Source organism: Taeniopygia guttata, chromosome 3, assembly GCF_048771995.1.
Source record: "Taeniopygia guttata chromosome 3, bTaeGut7.mat, whole genome shotgun sequence".
NCBI classification, from domain to species: domain Eukaryota; kingdom Metazoa; phylum Chordata; class Aves; order Passeriformes; family Estrildidae; genus Taeniopygia; species Taeniopygia guttata.
In genome coordinates, this window is record NC_133027.1 from 59,463,794 (window position 1) to 59,481,235 (window position 17,442).

At 36.2% G+C, this 17,442-nt stretch overlaps 1 protein-coding gene across 26 annotated transcripts in view; it reads right to left on the minus strand.

Moving 5' to 3' along the window:
* Window positions 1-17,442, minus strand: part of SYNE1 (spectrin repeat containing nuclear envelope protein 1) — a 287,044-nt gene that overhangs the window by 109,051 nt on the left and 160,551 nt on the right. For all 26 annotated transcript variants that reach the window (XM_072926945.1, XM_072926947.1, XM_072926946.1 and 23 more), the window contains 14 exons: window positions 16,345-16,512; window positions 15,096-15,272; window positions 14,118-14,264; window positions 12,931-13,056; window positions 11,251-11,427; window positions 9,358-9,623; window positions 6,449-8,609; window positions 5,937-6,274; window positions 5,124-5,268; window positions 3,945-4,163; window positions 2,810-3,072; window positions 1,092-1,257; window positions 698-853; window positions 322-474 (listed from right to left, as the gene is read on the minus strand). In XM_072926945.1, the coding sequence (XP_072783046.1) occupies window positions 322-474; window positions 698-853; window positions 1,092-1,257; window positions 2,810-3,072; window positions 3,945-4,163; window positions 5,124-5,268; window positions 5,937-6,274; window positions 6,449-8,609; window positions 9,358-9,623; window positions 11,251-11,427; window positions 12,931-13,056; window positions 14,118-14,264; window positions 15,096-15,272; window positions 16,345-16,512 (4,662 nt within the window). The remainder of the gene's footprint in view (window positions 1-321; window positions 475-697; window positions 854-1,091; window positions 1,258-2,809; window positions 3,073-3,944; window positions 4,164-5,123; window positions 5,269-5,936; window positions 6,275-6,448; window positions 8,610-9,357; window positions 9,624-11,250; window positions 11,428-12,930; window positions 13,057-14,117; window positions 14,265-15,095; window positions 15,273-16,344; window positions 16,513-17,442) is intronic.

Here is a 17,442-nt window from a genome sequence, read left to right on the forward strand (position 1 = left end):
AAGAACAAGGAGCAGTTTGAAGGTTTCTCAGGCTTCCCAAGATTGGTGTAATACTCGTTACTCAAAAGGAACCGTGAAATTTTGTCCATCTGACTTTAACATTCAGCTTCCTCCAAATTTTGTTACCTGTGTGGGCTGGTTTGCAAATAATATAGTTTTTAAAATCTCATCAGTCAACCCTTATTACTGTATAATTCTTCTGTTGAGCTACATTAAAAAACTATGTCCTGCAAGTCTTCACAAACAACACTTTGGTATGAAGTGAGTGTCCTAATTCAGTAAAGTTTATGGCATAACCACATAAGGAAATCCTTGTCTTACCTTTTGTTCAAGTTTAGCTTGTGCTATATCATTTGTTTTCTTTTTCAGTTTGGAAAGAATGGTATTTAGTTCATTTGCTATCCCCTGGATTTTCTGCTCAAACTCTTGATTCAATGTTTTGATTTGCTGAGTTTCTCTTTCTTTGGTTTGAATCTGTCAACAATAAGAATTAAATTCAATAATCTGAAATCACTCCTCCTTAAAGGAAATTAACTTTCATTCATCTTAATTTCACTTCATTCATTTAACTTTAATTCAAAGGATGAAGGTAATAAAACTACTCTGCGTTGCCATGGTTTGGCCACAGCAGGATACCAAGTTATACAGCCCGAAGAAAGGCTATAGATCTGCCAGGCACTTATCTACTGCACTTTACCTGATCCTGCACAGTTACGAGGGCCAGTCCAACTTCTGCTAAATGAAGAGAGAGTTCAGAAGGCAAAATGGTATAAAGCCCCAAGTATTTATTCTGTTGCTGTTCAGCCAGTTTTTCAACAGCCTGGCGATGAGTAGTAGCTTCACCGAAGAGAGACTAATGACAGAAAAACAGTATTGTTAAGAACAATGATAATACATCTTAAATAACTTTAAAATAAAATATCACAGTCAATCATCTACTTCATGCTTTATGAGTTTGTCTAGTGGGTTACTAAAAAACTCATTAATATTGTCTAATTTGAATTTGTGGTGGTTTTGAAACTATTAACATTCACTAGCAGATTAAAATGAAGATAAATATTGTGATTTAGAAGTTGACAAATGTGGCCTACCTGCAGCTCCTGAAGTTGAATGTCCACTTCTGCATCAGGGCTTAATAAATATTCTTTTGTTTCCTGGATCCAGGACTTCACAATATTAATCTCTGCTTCAACCTCCTCACGCTCCTTCAGCTCCTGTTTCACCATCTTCATGCCTTTTTTAACTTTCTGCTGCATGCTTCAGAAAGAAAGAAACAATAACTACTTGTGAAAAATTAAGTAATATCTAAAAACACTACTTTGGTCAAAAAATACTGAACAATAAAGACAATGATTAAGAGCACCACATCCAGAGAAATAATTTTAAATAAATAAAATTTTTCATGTCTGTTCATTTGTTTTACGTGTTTTGACATCAAGCACGCAATTCTTTTGAAAAAGTTCTAAGTATACAACAGAGATCCCTACATCTGAGTTCATCACCACAGACTGCCCTGATTGTAAGTAGAGGAAACAGGCAATTGCAGGGCATGAATTAGGATTATTCATTGTCATTCCAAAAGAAATTTTAAAATAGGTCAGAAAAAGTGTACCCTACACTTGTTCATTTCTCTACACCAATTAGAGAGCAAGGCTTAACCTGTTCTGATATCGATATCTAGAATGTAAAATAACATGAGATAAATTCCACTCCTATTGGTGAGATTTGCATTGGCAGAACACTTAGGATAAATTATGGATCAAGCATCTGAACATGGCCTATTTCCATACTTTCACTAAGACAGAATTTCTGCACTTTTTTCAAGATCTTGGATATCCTGTAAAACATTACAGTTATTAGCAATAACTAATAAAAGTAATAACTAATAAAATTATTAGTTCTATTGGACTACTTGTAGCTCTAAAACATGTGACATGGATATTGCAATATTTCATTTATATTTGCATAACCTTGCATAGATGAATCATGCCTTATTTACATGAGCAGGAGGTCATCACAGACCCTGTATCTTAGAAACCAATTTTAAGTAAGTGAAAAATGGAAGTGTAAAAGTACTTACATCTACACATTTTCTACAGGGATTGCTAATCAACTATAACTATTCATAAGCACACACAATAAACTTTTCACAGGCTTGGCGCAGGGTTTACAGTTTTGTCATTTCTCATTTCTCCTTGTCTCCCAACCATGGAGATCCACTTAATGGTATCTTAGTTATGAGGTAGAGATGTGTCTTAAAAGTTAACATAAAACTTCCTGTTTTCTACATGACAGGGAGATATTTTTGATTTATATAAACATTTGCATAGCCTCAAGGTGAAAAATTATGTTTTGTTTGCATATGCTCTACATTCCCCTGTAAATGTCATACAGGACCTACTTTTGGTACATAAGTGCTTCAAAAAAGGGAAACAAAGTGAGAAGCTAATCAAAAGAGGATTCAAAAAGATAAATGATCACTGCTAATGAGAGAAACAATGGAGGTGTTTAAAATCAGTTATAACTTTAATGCAGTTTATGCAGCTTTTATGTAAGTTAGTATTATGCAAGGCAAGAAATACTTGTTCCTAAAGGCATATTCTTTCTGAAGGAAATAAAAAATAATGGCAAAAAATGTATTTCAAGATTAATGAAAAGTAATTTTAAATTAAAACTGATGCTTAATTTAAAAAAAATAGTTAATATTTATTTAGGCATGTTAATTGTAAATGATATAAAAATGATAAGCTCTTAATAACTAATTGCAAGGTACCATTTTTCTGCTGAATCTTAAAAAAAATTTCCTTACTTGTGGCATCGATCTTGCATTGCTTTGATTTCTTGCATAATTGGTAGTTCCTTCTGAGATGGAGGCTTTACTTCCACATCCTGAAGCGTGCTAATAGCTTGCTGTTTGAGCAGGCCCAAAGATGACAGCTGGTGGTCCACCTCAACCAGGAAACTGCCATGGTAATCCAGGAGTTCCAGAAGCTCTGTCTTGGATGCCTTTTCCACTGAGCTTTCTGGTAAGCGACCCTGTAGCTGATCTATAGCAATGGTGGCTTTCTGAATCTATGGAATGAGATGCAGTTTTATCAGTAATAATATTACAAAAGAAGCTAGTACAACTGATGCTGAAAGGTGCTAGATCCAGTGCTGTACATTTAGATTCTATAAAACTGTTGTGGTATAGGACTTGGGCTCTACTGTGCCAGATTCCCTTGCTCTTCACAGGGGATTAACACTTGCTAAGGGATTATTTTTTGTCCTGTTATGGGTATCTTCTTTATAATTTATTATATTTATTGCCATAGGAACTAGAGCTCTACCTTGGGGTATCCATATTTGGCACAAGTCATGCATTTAACAAAATTATTATCTGCATTCCTAGAGAACCTGCTATCTGGGCATGAATAATGGACAATGAGAGATGAAAAGAGTAAGGTAGGATATAAGGGGAAAAAAGAGACATATGATCAATGAGCAGTGACAGGCACTATCCTCACTGCTTATATTTAAAAAAAAAGCAACTTCATAATCTTCAGAGAAAAAAAAATAAGAAAAAAGAGAGAAAAAAGAGAAAAAAGATATAAAGAGAGAAAAAGGAGAGAAAAAAGAGAGAAGAGAAGAAGAAAGAAAAAAAAAAAAGAGGGTAACATAATTGAGAATAGAACATTTGAGGAAAAGAAATAGAGAAGACTCTAATGACCCATTAGAAACCAAAACAACTGTCTATGTACTATACATGTATGCATTGAGAAGAACAGTCCAAACTTTGGAGGCAAGGGTTCTAAACTTGGATCTTCCACAGCTGTGTTTTTCTGGACTGAGGAAAAAACCAGTTACTCCTGCTATCAGTTTTCTCCCCTGCAAGATGATTAATAAGGCAGCATAATGAGTGAAAACCTATGTATAAGGGAGGATTTACCAAGACTAGAAATTACCTTATCATTAAAACCCTTCCATTCCTGCACTGCATCTTCCAAAATTTTCTCTTGCTCCTGGGCTACATTTCGGAGCCGTGTCCAGCGCTGCCAAACCGCTGTCATGGATCTACTTATAGAGGCCTTACTGGCATCATTGCTGATTTTTTCCAGCTGCAAAGCTTTTTCTTCTAGGGCTGTGATCTTCTCATGGAAAGAATTCACTATGGACACAAGAGTCTGAAAAAGCAAAAATAAGCAGTGTTTTCCTTTTCCACAAGACCCATTAGTATTCATTATGCAGATATGTGAACCACCCCCATCCACTGCCAATGAAGAGGAGGTATTGTATTTCATGTGAGGTGGCTAGTCTCACTTTATTCTCATAGGCAATATATTAGCTATAGCTGCTTGATCCAAAATGCAAGCTTCTGGAAGCAGCAGAAATCTGCTGTAATCAGCTTTTCCCTTCCTTGATAGCCCCTCAAGATGGATGAAAAAAAGCATTCAGGGTCATTCTAATAGCAAAGACTGACTTCTAAACAACCTAAAAATGAAATAATCAATTCAGGCATTTAGGTGTGCATTTATGTCCTGAATAACAGCTTTTTAAATGCCCAAGGATTTGAGGACACACATGAAACTGGCAGACATGACATTACTCTTAGGAAGATTCCTGAATTCACAAGACACAACTGGCAGCATGTCAGAAGTCTTACTGACTGTCTATATGAAGGCAACTGACAGTACCCTAAACATGAGAAAGTAAGTTTTCTTAAGCTATATTTCTTGCTTTTAGACTAAACAAGAGCTAATATTAAACTCCAACTCTTCCTGTCCTGTTCCATGATCAAAAGTAGGATGTTTCTATTGATCTGAGTTGCTTGAAGGGTATGTAATTTTGAGGCTTACAGACCCATGGTTTTTAGGAACCTCCTGACTCTGCACTTCTCTACAGTCATAGGCACATAAACAGACAACAAGCTGAAAAGTGATTAAAGATATCTGTTTCGGTAAAGCCACAAATAAAATGTATGTTTTGCACAGCACTAAACATGTCTTGGTGCGTTATGACACAGTTAAGTGCTACAGGTAAAGACTTAAAAACTCAGATTCATGCTATCACAGGTAGGGACCTATATCTTATACATTCATTTTCACTTGAAAGAGAAGGATTTCATGCAATTATCAGTACCTTACCTTATGTGCTAGCAATTTCTCTTCTGCTTCGTGAGAAGAAGCAGCTTTAGCTATTGAAAATTCAGATAATTTTTTCTCAGCATCATTCATCACTTCAATCACCTTCTGCCTTGATGTCTGGTACTCCTGCCACTCAGAAGCACACCTTAAACAAATACAGTTCCAGAAAGAAAAACTTAATGCCATATAAAAACATTTGAACATCAGAAATATTATTGCACCTAGTTTTTAATGCAACTGTTTAGTTTTGCTGTTACACAGTATTTTCCAAGAAAAAGAAAGATATTGGGAAATAGCATACATAGAAGCATATGCTCCTGATTTTCAGCTATGCCTTACAGAAAACACAGCTGAACATGTAGTAGCCCTCATTTGACATTTCCTCAGAGACTGCCTGTATTGTGATTTAAGCTACCCAAACTTATGGGATTCAGAACATTCAGGAACAACAAGAAACATAATTATGCTTGTTAAAAAGGTATTTCCTTTTAGTTCAAAATGTCTGCTTCAATTTCATTGGTTTCTGCACACGTCCTCTGTCAGGTGAAATTATTCTCTACTCTTCTTCTCCATGCTGTTCCAAGCTTAATATAATTCTACCAGAGTTCCTTTAAGATCACACAACTAGTCAGTCAAGGGCAGAAAAGAAAGCAGAATCCAAAAGCTCCGAATCCCCAACATCCACTTCTCTCAAAAGTAGCACAAATATTTAAAAACTTCAGTTAATGTTCTGATTCTTTCCTTCATTACCAACAAGGTGATCTTAAAATGAAGAAAGAGAAGAAAAAATATTATAAAAGGGAAAGAATATACCTTTGTAACTGCTCTTGTTGGGTTTTGGCTTCTTGCTCTGTCCCTTTGGCCTTTTCCTCCAATGCAGCTACATTCTGCACCAGCTGTTCACTTGCTGTATCTTGTAAAAAGGGCTCTATCTCGGACACAAGGCCTTGTAACACTTTCAAATTATCATTAAACTGACTTTCTGTGCTGAAAAATTCAACATGGTTTCCTAGATTCTCCTCAGAGTTCTCAACATCTAGACCATTTCTTGCTAACTGTAGAAATTCCTGAGCATCTTCCAGCCAGTCGTTTGCTATCTGCATCACTTGGTAGTACCTTTGGCAGAGGCTATATGCTTTATTCAAGTTAGCCTGAAATAAAAGGGAGAGTCAGAAACATAACATCACAGTAGCCTGTGTAATTTAAAAAACCATACAGTAGGATTACTAAAATGAGTCTTTTTGTGGTGATTGTAAAGATCAAGCCATAGAGCCATCTTTTTCAGCTTTATGACTGAGAAATTCATGATGTTTTGGTTGACTAACCTGTCTCACATGTATAGCTTCTTGAACTTCACCATCCAGTTCTGCCAGCTCAGCAAGAGTGTTTTCCAGGTCAGCAGGTATCAGCTCCTTTGCTTTCATGTAGCGCTCTTTCTCTTTATTGCTCAGTGCATTCATTATTCTGAGGCTCGACTGCACTTCTTCCTGATGTATCTGAACCTTTCGGATTTCTTCTTGGATGTTTTGCAGTTTGAGGTCCAAACTTAATGTTCCATTCAGTTCTGTTTTCACCCACCTCAACCATTCAAGTGAGCGGCAGATTTCTGTCTTGAAGTCAATGCTCTGCACAAGTCTGCTCTCACACTCCATCACTGTGTCAACAATGGCAGAATGCAAAGACTTCAGCTTCTCTTGCCAAACTTTAACTTGATGGTTTGCAGTCTCATAAGCACATGAGTCAACCTGAGGAGAAAGGGCTTCTAGATGTTCAGTTATTTGTTTCAGAAGACTTCCTGAGTCTTGCAAGCTGCCCACCAGAGAATGGTATATTTTCAACTTTTCTTCTATTGGGAGAGTTTCTTCATTCACCTTAACCTGCTCCTTTTGCACTGTCTCTAGCTGTGCCTCAAACTGCATACACATATTTTCATGCTCCTGGCATGCTTCTATTGTGTCATCCAACAGGTTGATTTTCTGTTCTATTTGCCTCTTCAACTTGTGATATAGTGTGGCAAGTTTTAACATCTCATCTGGCTGCCAGGGCTGGCCAGTGCTTCGAAAAGCCTCCTTCTTCTGGTTCAGTTCATCCACTGCTGCAGCAAGGCTCGTGGCTTCACCTAAGAGATCTCTGTAGGCTTGCTGGAGTGACACAGTTTCTTTGGCTGAAACAGCAGCTGGAGCTTTGTCCATGTTAATAAACTGGTCTTCTAGCTCAGTCAGAGCTTTACTCGTCAACTCAATCAATGAGGCATACTCTTTTCTGGCATAAATTGCTTCCTGAACCTTATATAATTTTTCTTTTGCCAGAGCAGTGACTATATTGAATTGCTGAGGGAGACTGTTAAGTTTTTCATCTAGGTAAGAATGATCCACTTCATTAAGTGATGGTAGGATTTCTTGGCCATCTCTTTGCAGTGTAAGTAGCAGATTTTCGTATTCTGGAGATTGCTCAAGAATCTGTTGATACTTTGCCAGCTGGCTGTATAACTCAGTGTTAGAATTCATTACATTGACTTCTGGGAATGTGACAATATCAGCTTGTTTTAGCCAATGGCAAGCTTTATCCAAATCTTCCTTGAAATATTTCCTGGAAACAATATTTTTCTCCAGTTCTAACAATCTGTGGTTACACTTTTGTAAAACAGTGTCATACACATTCTGTAGTTCTTGCAGTTTACCTAACATCTCACTCTTCTCTTGATTTGTTGCTTCTTTCATTAAATCCCTTCCTTGAGCCCACAACCCTGTGATCTCGTTTTGATAGGCCTTCAGATTAGCCTGGGTATTCTTACAAGTCCTGATCTGTTTATTCACATCTTCGGGCAAAAGACAAATATGTTCTGGAAACATCACCTTCTTCTCATGCTGGTGAATTTGGTTTGTAGCCTCAAAGATTGCCATGAGAAACTGTGTCTTTTCAGACAATGCTTTATTCAGATGTTTTCTCCTCTGGCCAACCAGATCACTGAGACAAGCCACATGGTGCTGTGCATCAGACAGTGTTTTCTGCAGTTCTTGCCTTTCATTGAGCCCTAGGTTGGCCATCACCCTGTCAGCATCCTTCAGAAGCATCTTCAGAACAAGCTGTTTGGCTTCAAGCTCACTGCAAATAGCAAGATGATCCATGAGAAGGCTCTGAGCCATATCTGGAGGAGGGCTCTGTTTAAGAGCTTCTGAGACACTAGGTTGCTGTTCCTCTGCCCATTCCATTAGTTCCTGAAATTTGGAATGCACCAAGCTGAGCTCTTCTAAGGTTGAAACAGAAACTTGAATTTTCCGTTTGACAAGGTCCTCCAGCTGAGTCCAGCGTTGTTCAAAATGACTGAATTGCTCCTTTACTAATTCTTTGTCATCAAGATTCAAATGTTCTATCATCTTCTGCTTCTGATCTTTCAAATCTTCCAGAGCAAATATCCTTTCCTGTAGTGCAATTGCCAGTTTTTGCAAAGCTTCAAGGTGCACATTTGTACTTTCAGCATCAGATCTGTTATCAAAAAGGACAAAACAAGTTATTAGATCCTATTTCAGCACAGACCTTTAAAAGAGGTCAGGATTAATTGTAAGTCCTCTAAATATTTATATCAATATGATATAAAGACTTAAAGTTTTCAGAGTCACTTGAAGGTAGAAGCCTTGAACACTAATTTTAAAAATTTACATATTTATTAGCTTCCCTTTCATCTGCTCTATGGTCATCAGGTTGAGTGCGCATATGAACAACAGCAAGTATTGAGGTTGAGTGAATCTTGCTCCATGACAGTGACAGGAGCAGTAATACACAATTTTACTCACAGCTGGTGTGCTTAACCTATGCAAAGCAGCAGTAAATATTTAGGAGTAGTCACTAAGCTTTAATATCATATTCTAATAGATACAACAAAGTATCACAATGAAAATGAACCAGGGAATGGACCATGAATTCATGAACCACCTCAAATGAAAAAGTTCAAATGAAATCGTCAACATTCTTGAAATATCAGGAAATGCTATACCCTGAGATAGGATCAATCAATACTTGCCGTAAAGACAAAAACTGAAAATAAGGCTTCTCCAACTCTCTCAGAAACTCAAATCTCAACAGAAATTATTATTTGCCCGACAATTTATAAGGGAAGTGTGCTTTTAATTAAGTATGGAAAAAGAAATTTTTAGTGGCTCTCACTTAGAGGCACTCTGTAAAAAGCTCTTTCAGCATATATGCACAGTTTGCAGAGATGCAACTCCTTTTTTACCTAGCCAGGTTGTCCCACTCTTTTGTGAGCTTTTCCAGAAAAACTTCAACAACATTCATGCGATCATGGTAATCCCTTGTCCTCTGCAGATCCTCCTCCCTCTGCATGAGCAAATTATGTGCCTGAAGGCAGAGGTCCAGCCACTGGTTGCTCAGTTCTCCTATTTCCTTGTGTTCAGGTGATTCCTGTCCTCGAGTAAGTTTATTCATCTTCTCAGTCACAGAGGTGAGAGCTGACTGCTTAGACTGCAACTTCTGACTGAATTCCTGAAAAAGATACAAGTAAAACCCAATGTAATAATATGCATTCAAAATTATAAAGTGGAACTTAAATAAAAGCTCTGAAATAAATAAATTGTATATGAAATAATTATCTGCCCAGGAAAATGCTCTGCAGATGTAAATTGGAAGTTTTCACTCCTTTCCAAACCCTCCTCCTCATCTTCTCATGTGAAGACAAGTTGGTAATAGATGCTAAAACAAGCCAGAGGAGTTTCCGAGTGCCAGTGATAAACAGAATTCTTGATTGAGTCATGTCTTGTTGTCCAGGCTTCTGGACTAGCACAGCTCCCACCATACACTAAAACATGCAAGGTAGTATTGAATCTCACAAGAATAATTCATTTTACCAGCACTATTACTAGGTTTTTTTTTTTTTTTGCTTTTTCATTAGAGACTAAAAATAGGAAGCAGAGTCCATGAGTCAGTGAGACTCCGTATCCGTACTCTGTATTGTTCTACTTCTGTAACAGCAACCATTACCACTGTCACTTTTGAAACAAAACCATGGATTACGTATGATTAATAACTACTAACTGAGAGAGTTCATCTGCATACACATCCTACAAAATAAGAAGTCAGAGCTATCCCAAAAACAAAAATACACAATATACTGACAACCTACATTCTACTTCCAGCAACTATAACTAAACAAGCACACCCATCTCCAGCTCTGCCTCATTCCTCTTCATGATGACTTCAAATGGAGCTAGGCATCTTCCTTTACCAGGGGAAATTATTAGAAAAAAAACCACCTTGTGCCACATCTAACAGTACGGCGGGTGTCTCCCTTTCATTATAATCCAAAGTTACTGACAGAAAGAGTGAAGAAAGAGAGACTCCTTCTTCCTGGACTCTGATAGCTGGTGTAACAGCTTTCAGTCCAGATTGTGCTGAGGCATCTTCAAAGGCTTTGACTTTGTTCCAAAGTGTGAGTAGAACAGAAATGGAGAGGAAATGCTGTTTACTTTTCACCTAACTCTTGGCACATCAGAGAAAGAATACAAGCAAAGTCTAGACCTAAAATTAAAAACCCACATATTTATTCATTTATTAAATAAATTATCCTTTTTTTTTGAGTTATTGGTATGTAGAGTAACTGATGTGTACAGAATGGTCATAAAATGTCTCTCTTCTGGAATTAATGAGAGAAGATATGAAGGTATCTGTCTCTTTAATTAAATTGTGTTTCTGTCATACATCTTCTTAGAGATCAGCAACATCAAATATTTTCATTGACTAATTTTTAAATACTTCAAAACTATTTAGAAGTATAGAAATTAAAGAATTTTGCAAGCACAATTTGTAAATCTTATCTTCAGGTCCACTGTGATCAGCATTTAGTCTAAAAGCAAATGCAAATCAGATCAGGAGGCTGATAGTTGTCTATTATTACAAAAGCAAAGACAGAAAAATATTAAAGTACAGTTTTCTGCTCACCAAATCAGCCTGTAGCATCAACAAGGAAACACTCTTTCCTCTATCTTCTCTGCTCTTGCTTAGAGCATATTAGGCATTGTATGCAGTATGTGCATAAAATATACATGATGAAATTATATCACCCACAGGATGAACTTCTTCCTTATCTTCTGTTCTTAATCCAAAGTCTCCTTACCTTAACCTGGAGTACCATATTCTGGGCAATATTTAGCTCCAACTCTGCCTGTCTCCTTTTTAAATTCTGTAGTTGTTGATCCGCATCCTGGAAATATATCCATAGCTCAGCCTTCAGCTGTTTGATCTCTTCCCAACCTTGAGACAAATACTGTGAGTGCATTATCTGTTGCTCAATCTAGAAGAAAAGAAATGAAAAGGAGTAGGAATGCTTTAATTCCTGTATTTTTGGAGAATGGAGGATGAATACCATTCTTCCTCTGAGCACAATACTGTACTAAAGCAATTTCTGCACCAGGTTCTGAAGGGGCTAACATTATCCACAAAAAGAGCCTTAGCCTTCAAAAGTCACAAAAATTGTACCTATCAAAGGAAATACATGTGGAAACAAAAACAACAACAAAAAAGAAATTAAATATCATTCCCCCTTGAGAGAAGCAAGTAAGTTTATGAGTGTTTGTATTTAAATGTTCTCTGTCCTCTGCTAAAGCTTAAATTAATTGTATAATTTAATCTACTGCATGCCAAGAATATTGTTAGAACATACCCTACATAAAAGTTTCAACCAGACACTTCCATTTAATTTGCTTAGCCCAGTTATTTTGCCTATATACCTCTAAATATAGGTATCCTAAAATGCCTATAATTCTAAAATGCCTAAATTAATTCTAATGCCTAACCTCTAAAATGTCAATAAGAAGAATGCTTACCAGATCTGAACCATCAATCCTCTTACACCAATAGTGACACAGCTGCTTTTGCTCTAAATACAGCAGTTGGGTGCCTTTAAGATTTAGACACTCAACCAGCTTAGTGTATCGCGGCACTGTACCATCTGTGATTTCTTAGCAACATTTCATTGCTTTGTATGTCAAAGGAGTATCTTATTTTGATGTTTGTGATGTTTTCCAGCTATTCACCTCTTGGACTGCCATATTTTTATGGGTTATTTAGATTTGTACAATTCCCTTCTGTGGTATGGAATGCTGTTACTGTATGTATTAGATCTTTACTCTTAAAAGTAGTTTCAAGACTTTGGTTGTGTGTCTGTGTACGAGAAACTAAATTTTTCATGTTTACAACAAGAGGAATGCTTATAATACTTCGTTTCCAATAACTTCAGTTTATAGTTCCATTTTAAACCTAAGCATGAAGTGACTTTAAGACTTAGAATTGAGGAACACTTCTATAAATTAATATGCTGAAATGGATGCACTTTGATTAATGAACTGAACCATCATATTTTTTATTGTTATGATAATTATATTATTAATCCATTAATATAGGCCAACATGAACATCAGTCTATTGTTGAATAAATAATAAAATAATAAAATACAGAGAATATTAGACTGAATTGTGTTTTTTGAAAACATAATTCTAATAACTTTTTCTTCCACAGAATGTTATTTCTATAGCTTTAGACCAACATCTTGTAACATTGTTTAAGTACCTTTAGCAACCTTTTTATTAGTACCAGGATGGTAATGTATGGATTTAATAATTAAAAAAAAAAAAGCAAAAAGTGAAAACTATTTATTATCTCTGAAGAAATACTTAAGATGAAAGTAAGATGATATTTCTTTAAACCATTACCCGATATGACCTTTTAAAAGGGAACGGATCAAGGCAGTTAAAGCTCTAAATAGGATTAGAAGTGGGTTGTTGTGGTTATCTTGTACCGTTTGTTTTGTTTGTTGAATATCTGCTGCTGTACTCTTCACTGTGGCATCTGACAGATCACACATGGAGCACAGAAGATCCAAGTATGTATTGGCCTGCTCCTGCAGAGCCCGGAAATGTTTAACCTGAGGGAAGACAACTCAAAAATAAACCCTGAAACTCTGGAAATAATATCTTTGTTTTATTGCAATCATACATTTTTTATTGTTTGATTGCAATCATACATTTTAGTATTTTTTTCATAAAATTAAATGTAGAAATACATTCTTTTTTAGGTAATGTTTCTATGTTATAATTATGGAAAGGAATAATCCCTAAAAACTTGATTATTATTGTATTACCAAAACACTTAGAGATATATGAATTAGCTAGCTTATTTCTTAGAAACACACAGTCTCAACAAGGTGACAGATTTTCCCAATGTGAATGGAAACCAGAGCTCCATAGGATTATCAACACATCCTGTTCCTACAGCTGTAAAATTTTCCAGTGTCTGACAGATCATGAGAAATTCATCTTAGTGGAACTTAGGTGCTGGTCTCACTGTGTTACACCCACCCTGCTTCCCCTGCCCCTGTAGGTCTGCCATCTCTAGTATTTCAAGGTCTCTGTTAAGTGAGACGATGGATAGGACACCGCTCAATTCCAGCATTTTTAGCACCATACCAGTTTAATTTAAAACCAAGTTATGAATCCAATGTAAAATGCAGTGTCACTAAGAATAATCAAGAATCAGTGAAAGAATTCTTAATTTTTGATGAAGGCTACAGGTAGTTCTATGCTTTTAGACTGAAAAAATGTTTTAATTGCCTGATAATTGACTCTGTGTCCATGGTAGTGTGAAAAGGTCGCATAAGGAATGTAGCAGACAGACAGGCAATTGCAAAAGCAGAAAGACACAACGCCTCTGCTAAACACATATATGGAGTATCTGATTTAGCTAAGTGGCCAACATTTTTCAGGTAACATGTTTCTAAGCATTAAGCTGAGCAAGCAAAAGCCCTCTTTGATTTTTCACCTACAGATATTTTGCATTCTAGGTATTATTTTCGAGGTCAGGAACGAACTTTGAGGCTACACAGTCTTCAGAGAAGGCTAGAAAATATCTATTTCTAAACATTTAAATCTCTTATCTAAACTCATCTTAATTAGAATAACTCAGCTTTTTTAAGTGCTAAACTTTTACCTGTTTAACTGCATCTGCCAGGCTGAACGCTGTCCAAGTAGTTGGCTTTAGCTCTGACTGCACTGTAGACAGCCAAGTCTGGCACTGTTGAAGAGTATCTTGATGATTAACATGCTTCTGGAGCTCATGTTCCAAAGTCTGGTACACCTAAACAAAACAATTTGTAAGTTTATCACATTTTCAAATAGCACCATTGTCTCTCTTTTCCTACCCTGAAAACTGTCAATAAAACAGAAGTATTAAGACTTTGATTATTTTATCCCTTGTACATTAAAGTACCAAGGGCTGAAAGCTCCTTAAACTCTCACTGCACCCTACTAACATGTGGAGAAGATGGACAATATTTAATGCACAGCTTCTGAAAAGAAAAGATAGAGATGCAAATGAAAAGCATGCTCTCTTTTTCTGCATCCAACATTTTTGTATTGATTTTATGTAAGATTATTTTAGTTTGTTTTATGGTTGTTTTCTTTAGGTCTTTTTGGGTTTTGTTTGGGGGGGATTTTTGACTGCTGGCTTAATCTCTTAATTGGTTTAATGGAATGACCCAGCTGGCCCTTCTTATTCTGGTTTTAATGAGAGAGACAGTATTTCATAGCACATACTTGAGGCCTGTTTATGTATGTATGAAAACTATCAACACTAAGACCGCAATTTTCTCCTAGTTTTTGAAGTAGAAAAGGTCTATTTTTTTTGTTGCAGCTGCTCAGAAGCTAGTGTAACAGCAAGATAGTGAGCATGTGGTAAGATTAAGGTAAGGACTGACAGGCCACTATTTTTGTTAGTTGCAAGACAACCTTTGGATCACAAGGAATTCAAGTGTAGAACAAGAATGATGAAGTGCTCAGTAGTCTGTAGGTTCAATAGAAATGGAAACAGTAAGAAGAGTTTTATATCATTTAAAGAAATAACTCATAGAAATAATAATACACTTTATTTTTAAATGGCATATAAACAAATCTTTGAAACAAGACTTACTCTTTGGGCTGTGCTACATATGGCAGAATAGCTGTCCCTTGTCCCCTGAAGATGGCTTTGTATATTTTGCTTAAATTTTGCTTGAAGATGTTCCGAGCATTGACTGATCAGGTAATCACCTTTACTCTTAAGGTTGTTCAAACGATCTTCAAATCCTGCAATTTCTTCCATGATAGCCTAAGAAACAGATAAAATACTTTTGAAGAAATATGCTGTGGTGCAGAATGTTTTTTCTCCCTCCTTTAAACACTTCATCCTCAGACTTGGAAAAAAAAAATCAGACAACATGTGTTGTCATAGTCAAGCTATTGGACTGCATGTTCATTGTAAAGTCATTGTCAAAAGTCTTTACACAGATACCCCACAGAAACAGCAGTAGCACTGTCATAAGGTGAAAACACGCTCTGCTCAGACCCCAAGACTACACTGAATCTTCATTTGTTGCATGCTCTTCACAGCTTCTCCAGTTGCTCTTGTGTCTAGTAATGCAAATTAAATCTCATGTTGAATCATACTGTCCACAGTGGACAGTTCTTTCCATTGACTTTGGTGGAGCCAATTTCTTATCTATGAAGGTGACTTAAAGAATAACATACCAATCACAAATAATTTAAGACTTCAATATTTGCCATTGGAATCTCAGTTTCAGCTAGTGGTAGTTGGATTTTGTTCTCTTTTATCTTCTAGAAAGCATTGGCTATCAAGGTATTAAATGATTTTCACTAAAATTAACCATAACACCACCTTGAATAAAAGCGACAACCTAATAGAAAAACCTAGAATTAGAACAACCTAATAGAGGTACCTCTAGTTTCTGTACTTTCTTCTCCACTGCTGTTTTATCAGCCACATCCAATGTGGTGATCAAATTTCTAAAGTTCTCGTTAGCAGATCCATACCAATAAAATTTTCAATTTAAATATTTTTCAACAGAAGTGCTAGAACAAGAGATACTTCAAGAGTAAAATGACCAATATTCAGTTTTTGTGGTTCATTTCCTGGGAAGTCTCAGGGAAAATCTGACACAGAAATCAGATCAGAGCACAACAAAGCTCTTTGTGTAAAGCAGTTTCATCCAAGAAATGATGCTAACAACAAGCCATATTTTTTAACTGCATTAGTAACACTGATGATTATTTACACAGCAGCAAGAGAAATAAAATAGGGGAATGACAAATAGTTAGATCTCTGTAGAGGAGGCAGAGAAAAATTCAGTTTTACAAGGGAAGATCACCAATAGCAAACACACCTTTTGGTTAGCTAGTTGCTGAGTGATTATTTCAAGACTGTTGCTTTCCATGAGGTCAGGGCTGGCCAATCTGCTGGACATATGTAATAACCATTTCTCCCCATCTTGCAAATCACTATTGTAATCCTCATGTTCTTTTACTCTCACTTCTAAGGTTTCAACACATGCCTGCAGGTCCACAATAAACAAAATTAATTTTTCAGGTAATTACAAGAGTTAAAAAAAAAAACCCTAACAAGCCAAAACCCACCAAGAACTCAAAAACATAGTGAGAATTATCATCTAAATTTATATTCCTGTGAGGGAATCTTACATGAATAGTCTGTAAAGGAAGAAATCAAAAGACATATTTCTTCTGTGAATAATTAGTTCTGTGGTACCTAGCAGTATTTTCATTCCAGATCAAATACCATACTTTGAAGGCTGAGGGAAACACTTGAGAAATTAAGGCTGTCAACTTGACATTATGTTCACTGACAGTTATTACACACTCTTTGAAAGACTGCACTTGACCTACCAGCCTTTCCATGTACATACTGCCCGTGCCTGTGGTTGACAAATTAAGAATGTACACACTGAGTTAAAAAGTATTTATTATTTTCAGGAAGCTTCTCTAAATTTCAGCTCCCAACATTGTATATAATGTAATGGGCATCACTTTTTTGGTACAGATCAGAGACATGTCTTTAAACTAAAAATCAACTTTGAAAAAAATAAAATCATCTCCTATTTTCATCAGACACCAGTCTGGATTGGCAATTAATGGTGCCTAGGTCAAGCATAAGTACTAGCATGGTTTGCAGAGCTTATCCTTGTTAGGAGTATAACCTATTAAAAGCTTTAGGAATAATCATACTTTAGGATGTATTTAGAAGCATTAGACCTTTCAAAGTACTACATACATACGGACTAATGAATCAGTGTTAATTAATAATGCCCTTGCTGAATTAAATTATATCCATCTTGCAGTTTGTTTTCTCTGGTGCCTTTTATTTAACAACTAAACTAAACAGTTTGTGAAGATCAAGCAGAAACAAGAGAGAGTATAATCTAAGGGCATCTGTCCCTTCAAGGAATAATGTACTTAGAATTCCAATT